We start from the raw sequence: 9,338 nt of genomic DNA, 5'->3' as shown, positions 1-9,338 counted from the left end.
AAATGTGGGGTCAAAATTGGTGGATGATTTATCAACAATCTGCGTTATGCAGATGACACAACCCTGCTTGCTGAAACTGAAGAGGACCTGAAGCGCCTGGTGCAGAGTGTCAAGGACTGCAGCCTACAATATGGATTGAGGCTCAATGTCAAGAAGACAAAGATTCTCACCACTGGACCAACTGGCAGCATCAGGATGGATGGTGAAGAGATTGAGATTGTACACAGCTTTAGTTTGCTTGGCTCCACAGTTAACAGTCTTGGCACCAGCAGCCAGGAAATTAAAAGGCGCATTGCCATGGGAAAGTCTGCTGTTAGGAACCTCTCCAAAGTACTGAAGAGCAATGGTGTCTCTCTGGAGACTAAGGTGCGTCTGATACAGGCCATGGTCTTCGCAGTTACTCGTTATGCATCAGAGAGTTGGACAATGACCAAGGAGGATAGAAGGAGAATTGATGCCTTTGAGCTGTGGTGCTGGAGAAGAGTATTGAGATTACCATGGACTGCTAGGAAAACAAACAGATTTGTCCTGGAGAGGGTTAAACCGGGTGGCTCCTTGGAGGCAAGGATTATGAGGCTCCGTCTAACATACTTTGGACATGTTGTGAGGAGGGACCGGTCCCTGGAGAGGGATATCATGCTTGGGAGGGTGGAGGGACAGCGCAGGAGAGGAAGGCCCTCTATTAGGTGGATTGATTCAGTGACTGGGATAATTGGGATGGGAGTGTCAGAGACAGTGAGATTGGCACAGGACAGAGCAGAATTTAGGGCTGTTGTACATAGGGTCGCTATGAGTCGTAGGCGACTCGACAGCACATAACAACAACAACAATATCCGTTTGGACATACTCAGCAGTAGGAGGCTAGTGACCTGCACTTTGGATGAAAATTCTGACAGTTCTGTGACTTTCGTTGTCATGAATGAGAAACTATTTTCATTTTCCTAGTGTCCAGATTTCTGGAGCCTTTTTTGGACTTCAAGTTTTTAAAGAGCTGCTTTACCTAAAGTACTTTCAAGTCAAATAATAAACAGGTAAGCAGATAAGTGGAGACCTTAGGCTGCAGAAGCTCTGGTGGCTTGACAAATAAGGAGCTATGCAACCAATTTAAAAGCACGAAGTTCATAACTCCATGCGATCACCCCTCCCTTCCTCTTTCCGCCATCTTTCCGTACTGCCACAATGGTGCACATGAACGTCCTGGCCAACACGCTCAAGAGCATCAACAATGCCGAGAAGAGAGTCAAGCCCCAGGTTCTCATCAGGCCGTGCTCCAAAGTCATCATGAGGTTCCTGACCTTGATGATGAAGCATGGCTACATTGGCGAATTTGAGATCATTGATGATCACAGAGCGGGGGAAAATTGTTGTCAACCTCACAGGCAGGTTAAACAAGTGTGGCGTTATCAGCCCCAGATTTGATGTGCAGCTCAAAGATCTAGAAAAGGGGCAGAATAATCTGCTCCCGTCCAGTAAGTTTGGTTTCATAGTACTTACAACCTCAGCTGGTGTCATGGACCACGAGGAAGCAAGACAAAAACACACAGGAGGAAAAATCCTAGGATTCTTTTTCTAGAGGTGTAATAAACAGTGCAAATAAAATGCCTCAATGGAAAAAAAAAGCACAAAGTTCAAATCCATCCATTGCAAAAGACTGACAATCTCCTCCCATAGGATTTATAACCTCTTAACACTCACTAGAGGGACAGTTATGGGTTGGTTCCAACTGGACAGCACATGACAACAGTTTTGAAAAGCAGAATCTGGCTAGAGGTTGTGTTTTAGGATATATGGAAGTTCTTAATGACTCTTTCTACAACTTACAGACCCAGAAACCCTACACTTGTTCTAACTAGAACTTCTGAGGAATTTGTAGTGGCCAAATTTCCTGGCCAGACCCAACCTACAGATTCTTTTCTCACTATCAGCTCTTCAGTGATCCTTCCCAATACTTTCCCTTTGAACATGTTAGATTTGAACCCTATCTGCCAACAAGAAATATGTTCTGCTACACTAATTTCTGGTGTTTTTCTGTGCATTTAGGTTTTTAACACTTTTAAACTGTGATTGCTTTAAATCAGCCTCAGTTTCTTATTGAAACCTGACAGTCCCAGGTGCCCTTAAAACTCAGCACACTTCTTTGGGTTAGCACACAATACCTTCTGCCAGCCTTTGGGAAGGGAATACAGCAGATTTCTTCTGCTACTCACCTCCTTTCCACCATTCAGTTGCTGTTAATTACTGAGCAACATGAGCACAAAGGAGGATGTGTTCTTAGTTGGCTGTTCCTGGACAAAGGTGACTTATTCAGCCTCTGAGTCTGACCAAGAATTGAACTTTCTTGTGGAGGCTCCTGTGCTGAACCTAAAATTCTCAGGGTGTGGGAAGTGTGTCCATTCCTCTTGTTGTACCTGTTCATCTAGCCCTGGTTTCTGCAGATGAAGTAAAGAATGGGGACACTAACAATTTCCGGCAGCCAAGACATGGAGCTAGTTTTTAAAAACTCCCCTGAATGTTTGTATGTGTTCTGGTTCTTCCTTTGGCCTTGATTTACCATAATTTCCCCATGCCCATATTTCCAAAGTGGTGCTGGCAGTGTTTTCAGATGGGTTCTTTTGTACCTTGCAGACAGCACACAGCAAACCTTGCGGAGATGTGGACAGATGCCTTCCTCATGCTGGTGTGGTGACAAAGAGAGGGTGGAGAGCAGAGGAGGCTTTGTGACCAGGGATCCTGGGCAAGCAAGGTACCAGGCTCGTCCACCAGCTAGGCTGTGCAGCAGACTTTATGAGTGCTTGGTTTGTAGCATCTGCTCTGCACAACCTCAAGGAATTGACAAAGTGTCACTGAGCAGTTCGTTACTGGGCTCACAGAATCAGTGTGGATCACCTACTCTTCTGTCTAAAGAAGCAGAGGCCTTGGTGCACTCATCCACAGCCACTCACCTGTTGTTCAGCATATGTTAGGGAAAATGGAAAGGCACCAAATGGTCCTGGCTCCCAGCATGTACTTATGATGAGAATGGTGTTACCACGGTCACTGCACTGGGTTCAGAACCCTTCAAGTCACCATCTGTCTGTCACAGATAAGCCACCACTGCAGGTCTGTTTTAACAGCAGAGTTTATTGATGGGACTAAAGTTTTGAGTCAGATCGAGGAGCATCCTCTTTTCACTCTTCTTTCTCATCTCCATGAGTGATGACGTAACACAGTGATTTATAGTCAATGTTCCCTGCTAGGTCCATAGGAGTCAGCGCGAACATCTGCTCAACCTGAAGGAATCATGGGGGAGAGGTGGCCTTGGGTTCCAGTACTGTGCAGCAGACAGGTGCTGAGGCGCTGGCCCAGAGCAATATGAAGGGAGACTTTAGCCCCTCCCCTCCTCAACCCCAGGAGTGCGGTAGTCCTCAGCCTTTCTGCTGTCTGATATGTGGGCTTGGAGACTCTTGGATGCTGAGAGTCCTTTTGACACTCCAGCTTCTGCTCACTTGTTGAAGCACGTCAGCCTTTGACTTAACAGTTCTGACTGCCTACTATATCCCTTGCCCCTCCACCTCCACTCACAAGATCTGATTGGCTCTTCCCTACTTGCCCTTCACTCCTTGGGCCTAATGCAGTATTCCCAAACTCTACTGCAACGGGACTCAGAGCTGCTGTGTATCGTCAGGTCAAAACTGACCCATTGCTGACCATCTAGCAGCTTTTCAGAGACCCTATATCGCACAGGAGGAGATTGTCCTTCCTTTCTCCCACGGAACATCTGGTTGATTTGAACAGCATGCCTTTGGGATTGCAGCACAGCTCTTACCACTAGTCCCTCAGAGCTCAGGGCTCCAGGTAGAAGTCAGAAAATGGAGTGGTAAAGAACAAAGACATCTCACCTCAGCCAGAGAGAACTTGTCTGCCTGGGTCAGGAGGAGCTGCTTGAACCTGGAGGAATTGAGAGGTCTGCAGCATGATTGGCTAGCTTCATAGGGACTGGGTGGGGGTTTTCACGGCTCATTCCCAAAGGGCATGCTCGGAAGGCTTTCAAAGTCTAGGCAATCACCCTCACACACTGGAGCCCCAGTGCCCAGCCATTCTCACTTACTCATCCTTGTTTACTACCCCCTGGCCACTGGGATCAAACATCCGGAAGGCACTCAGGATGGCCTCCTCAGGGTCTGTACCTGGGGTGAGAAAGCCAGAAAGGTACCCACTGCTCATCCAGCTGGCCACAAGCAGAAAGAGCCCATGGTACACAAAAAGCTCCCCCCTGCCTCATGACCACAAGGTGTCCCTTAGAGCCTGCAGTGGTCAGAAAGAGTCCAAGGTTAGGAGCTCGGGAACTGGAGTTTGGAAGTGGCTATAAAAGTCCATTCATTCATTCTAGAGTTGGGACTTTGCTGGCAGTGCTTGTGGCATGTTGGGCAGGTATGCGAGGTATGGAGGACATGATCTCTGGACCTGTGTGGCCACTGTCGGTGAAGAGGCAAAAGCTAGGGCTAAGGAGTCAGGATGGGTTCCCAACTTCACTGCTTACCGTTGAGCTTCTCCCCAAAGAGTGTGAGGAAGACAGTGAAGTTGATGGGGCCCTTCCCTTCCTGTAGCATGGCATCTAGCTCCTCCTCAGGGATGCTCACCTTACCTAGAGGCAGGGAAAGGCATGAACACAGGGATTCTGGGCTGCCCTCACCCGTTTTCCAGCCTCAGCTTGCACAGGGAGAGGAGGTATAGGAATAGAAGTAGAAGAGAGGTGTGGGAAGAGAGATGAAGAGATTGGAAGTGTTGGTGGAAGGCAGAAGGATGTCCCTGAGAGAAGCAGGAGTGCAGCTGTCTGAAGAGAGCTGTCAGGAAGAGAGAGGTGCTCACGAACCAAGTTGGGAGTAGGTCTCTCTCAGGTCGGACTTGCAGATGATGCCATCACGGTTCTGGTCAATACAGCTGAAGGCCTGTGATGCGGAAGGCATAGGCTCCTGGTGGGAACCAGCACCACCATACTTCTTTGGAAGGTAGGAGGTAAGAGAGTCCCAGGTGGTGTAAGGAGCAAGGCCTAGGGCAGATCTGGGGATTCTTGGGGCTGCACTAGGGCTATCAAGCTGTGCTGTTTGAGGAACACTTACTTCCTTAAACTCCTGGATCTGGGCTTGTTCAAACATGGAAAAGATGTTGGATGAGCTGCGCTGGGCTTGCTTGATGGCAGCAAACTTGCCCCTGGTTCCCGCTTTCCTGCTGGCCTGTAGCACTGTGAATGAGAGAACTCCTCTCCCCTCCTCAGCTCCCTGCAGTCCACCCTTTGCCCACTTGCTGGGACATTTCTCTTCCTCACCCTGGGCCCTCCTCTGGGCCTCTGTGTTGGACCAGGGCAAAGGAGAGCACTTTCAATGGCTGGGCATCCAGTCTACCTCTCTTCCTTGTCATTCTACCTCTTGGGGAGCTGCTTCTGCTCTCTTGACCCATAGGCAGCAGTGTAGCAGCACTGTGAATATGATCTGGTACTTACCATCCTCTCAAGCTGATCTGTGTCCCTGTTGTGATTGTTGGCTCCACTGGGCCACAGCCTGCTTTAATGTGTCAGCCTTATCACCTGGTGGACCAAATAAGGAGAAGAACCAAAGACAGGCCCAAACTTGGCAGTGTTGCCTGAGCTGGGACAGACAAACCCTTCTGTCTACTCCACTACTGATTCTAGCTGCATTCCTGTCACCTCCAGGCCTCCAGTGGGATTCCTCATTTGACAAGACATGTCACTCACACCAGGGTAGAGCAGGCTGATGTGACTCTACAGAATGCATGCAAGGTCCTCTACCTGGGGTTCCTACACTCACTAAATTTGGCTTCAGTGTCTTGCCCTTCACAGAAAATTGGGACCATTCCTCCTGTAGATCCTTCCCTGCCCAAGAAGACAGCTGACCTGGGATGGCTAGGGTCTGAGGATGGACACTTCAGGCTTCTATGAACACTCCCCTCTGACCATCAACAGAGGCTGTCCAAGTTGGATAGTGGTCTCAGGTCAGTCTTTACTTGATTTAGAGCCATTCTGGGGCAGCATTCTGGTTATTCTTCTATCCCCAGGCCTTTGCTGTGAGTGCCGCTTGTATAGTGCATCTCAGTGGATGCTGTAATTTCTGTGTTTTGAGATTTCATCACCCCTTAAATTCTCTCTCTACCTCCCTCTACCTCCCCCTCCCTCAGGAAGCTGAGGAAGATGTCAGCGGCCTTAACACAAGTTCCATGGCCGGCTGGCTGTGTCTACAATTTCTATAACTCTTTATCTTCTGGCTCTGCTCAACGAGGGTGCCCAGATCTGTGTCCCCAGAGGGTTCAGCACCTGCTGCTGTATGTGACATTTTTAATGCTTATGAGATCATACTAGTGACAATAGAGCAGATTATCTTGACCCCAGGTTAACCTCAGTGAAACTGAATTCTACACTGGGGGTGTGTGTGAGGTTTTTGTCACAACCCCTCCTGTGACTGATGACTGCCTTAACTGTGATGAGAGCTGTGTCACTGTGGGCTCTTGCCTGTGTGTATGGAAGGGAGGAGCTATCTATTGGTCCCCCAAAAAAGTTTCTCCCCACTGAGGATGCAGAAGAGGAGGTATCTGGGATATAGGAAACTTTCCTGAGGTCAAGTATATAGGCTCAGCTACAAGACTTTCCATCCGTGGTTCCCTCCAGTAGGGCGTGAACTGTGTATATTAGGAATTTCTTTCAGTGTGGCCTTTGGGGTACATGGTGAGGAAGAATACAGAGAAAGGCTGGTTGGGAGAGAGTTTCTTTCTCTTTCTCTGGAAAGCTTATATCTTACTAGATTTGTGAATACTTCCCTTTATATAAAAAATAATTAAGAACACTGGGGCCAGTCCTTGGAAAAAAGATACCATTCTGGGCAAAGTGGAAAGTCAGAGAAAGAGAGGAAGACCGTCAATCACATGAACTGGCACAGTGACTAACAGTGGGCTTGAGCATATTAGAAATAACGAGGATGGCACAGGATAGGGCAAGATTCAGATCTGTTGTTCATAGAGTCACGGTCAACTTGATGGCATCTAACAACAACTATTTGTTATTCTGGGCTTCCTTGGTTAATGTATACAGTTAATATGCTTGACTGTTAATCAGAAGGTTAGTAATTTGAATCCATTTAGACATGCATTCTTGAAATTGTTGTTGTAGAAGATCAAGGAATGCAGCCTTCAATATGGACTGCATCTCAATATCAAGAAAACAAAGATTCTTTGTTTTGGATGGAGAAGAGATTGAAACTGTCAACAACTTCATCTTATTTGGATCCACAATACTGTGATATCAGTATTCAAGAAATAAGGAGACACATTGCACCGGGAAAGTCTGCAGGTAGGGACCTATCCAAATTATTGAGGAGTAATGATGTCAGTGTGAGGACTACGGTGTGTCTGATTCAGGCCATGGTCTTTCTGATCACTTGCAATAAATAAGGATGACAGAAGAAGAACTGATGCCTTTGAGCTGTGATATTGGAGAGTATTGAATATTCCATTTTTGTTGTTATGTGCCACGGAGTCACCTGTGACTCATAGTGACCCTATGTACAACAGCTAAGAAGCCTGCCCTGTCCTGAGCCAGCCTCACTGACTCCAACACAACAACCTCCATTGCCCTAGTTACTGCATCAATCCATCTTATCTGGGGTCTTCCTCTCCTGCACTGTCCCTCCACCCTTCTGAACAAGATCTCTTTCTCCAAGGACTGGTCCCTCCTGGCCACATGTCTAAAAGTATGTGAGACCGAGATTCAAAATCCTAGCCTCCAAGGAAAAACTTGGTTTCACTCTCTCCAAGACAGACCCATTTGTTCTCATAGAGGTCCATGTTATGTTCAAGAATCTTCTCCAGCACCATAACTTAAAGACATCAATTCTTCTTCTGTCATCCTTCATCATTGTCCAGCTCTCTGATGCAAAGCAAGTAATTGTGAAGACCATGGACTGGATCAGACTCACATTTGTACTCTCAGTATTCTGGAGAGGTCCCTGACAGCAGATTTACCTAATGCAATTCCTCTTTTTATTTCCTGACTGCTGGTGCCAAGAATGTTGATTGTGTAGCTGAGCAAGCTGTAACTGTTAACAACCTCAACAAACAAATATGTCTTGGACAAAGTGCAGCCAGAGTGCTCTTTGGAAGCAGGCATGATGAGGCTTTGCCTCACATACTTCGAGCATGTTGCTAAGAGGGCCTATTCCTTGGAGAGGGATATGATGCTTGGAAAGGTGGATGGTCAGCGAAGGAGAAAAAAACCTTTTATCAGGTGGATTGACATTGTGACTGCTACAATGGGCTCTTGTGTGTCAGAAAGTGTCATGATGGCACAGGATAGGACAGGATTCAGATCTGTTGTTCATGGGGTCACTATGAGTCAACAAGTACATTTGGGAGCTCTGGTGGCTTAGTGGTAAGGAATTGCACTACAAATGCAAAGGTAGGTAGATTGTTTGAATATACTAGATATAAATCTCAGTGGGAGGAGACTGTCTGTTCCACGGAAGTGCAGATGGATTGAAACCACATGAGTTGTACAGTCTTTGAGTAAGCAGCATAGCTCTCAACTGAACATCTGTGTCTGTAGCCTGTAAATCTTGTGCTCACCACCTCTGCATCGAGTGAATCAGGAGAATTCTCTTTCCTGAGGTTGCAGCAGGCAGGAAAGCAATAAGAAACTGACTTTTAATATACTCTGTAATATGCTGAAACAAACATGTCTTTAATAATATTTTTTAAAAGGAAGAAATATCCTGTAGTCTAGAAAAATAATGGAAAGAGACCTCTTCGTAAGGCTGAAGGGAGCACTGGTTGCCCAGTCTGTAGGGAGATGTACTGCTAACTCAAAGGCAGCATCTCTGAGAAAAAGATGGGAAGTCCCCTCTGGTGCAGACAGTCAGCCTCCTGGAAACGTGCTGAAGGGTCAGCCATGACTTAGCTCTGAGTTTGAATTTTGAGTGATCAAACTGAAGCTCTTTGTCCCCTAAGTTAGAAGCACAATTTGTCCTTCTACTCTATAAGGTCAACTGACCTTTTTAGGGTCAAGCTTTTTTTTTATTTTATTGGGAAAATATATTGGGGGTACAAGGAGGTGAGGGTTGGGGGCAGAAGGGTGAGGATGGGCCAGGATGCAGATGCAGAGTTTCACAGTTTGGTCAGTGGGGGGAGCAGGTGAAGGAAATGATGAGGGTCCAGTGGGGACTAGATGCTACAGAGGAATGACAAGCATTTCCAATAGTCATTAAACCAACTGTCTTATTGATTTGGAAATTGGATGCCGACTCTCTGGCTTCTTCATGCTGAACAGGGGCGTAGATGTAAAGGGGGGAAGGGAGGA

General features: G+C 47.0%; 1 protein-coding gene and 1 pseudogene across 1 annotated transcript in view; one reads left to right on the top strand and one right to left on the bottom strand.

The window, feature by feature from the left end:
• Positions 1 to 1,180: 1,180 nt before the first annotated feature.
• Positions 1,181 to 1,574, top strand: LOC102856890 (annotated as a pseudogene).
• A 1,594-nt stretch (positions 1,575 to 3,168) lies between these two features.
• MYL7 (myosin, light chain 7, regulatory) overlaps positions 3,169 to 9,338 on the bottom strand; it is a 15,764-nt gene continuing 9,594 nt past the window's right edge. Inside the window, exons 2-7 of the mRNA XM_006892172.1 lie at positions 5,101 to 5,327; positions 4,854 to 4,929; positions 4,521 to 4,625; positions 4,089 to 4,167; positions 3,880 to 3,928; positions 3,169 to 3,270 (exon numbers count right to left, since the gene is read on the bottom strand). Coding sequence (XP_006892234.1) covers positions 3,169 to 3,270; positions 3,880 to 3,928; positions 4,089 to 4,167; positions 4,521 to 4,625; positions 4,854 to 4,929; positions 5,101 to 5,327 — 638 coding nt within the window. The remainder of the gene's footprint in view (positions 3,271 to 3,879; positions 3,929 to 4,088; positions 4,168 to 4,520; positions 4,626 to 4,853; positions 4,930 to 5,100; positions 5,328 to 9,338) is intronic.

The sequence above is a fragment of the Elephantulus edwardii genome, unplaced genomic scaffold (assembly GCF_000299155.1).
Source record: "Elephantulus edwardii isolate Elephantulus edwardi_28Jun2011 unplaced genomic scaffold, EleEdw1.0 scaffold00111, whole genome shotgun sequence".
NCBI classification, from domain to species: domain Eukaryota; kingdom Metazoa; phylum Chordata; class Mammalia; order Macroscelidea; family Macroscelididae; genus Elephantulus; species Elephantulus edwardii.
This window is presented reverse-complemented; position numbering and strand designations above follow the sequence as displayed.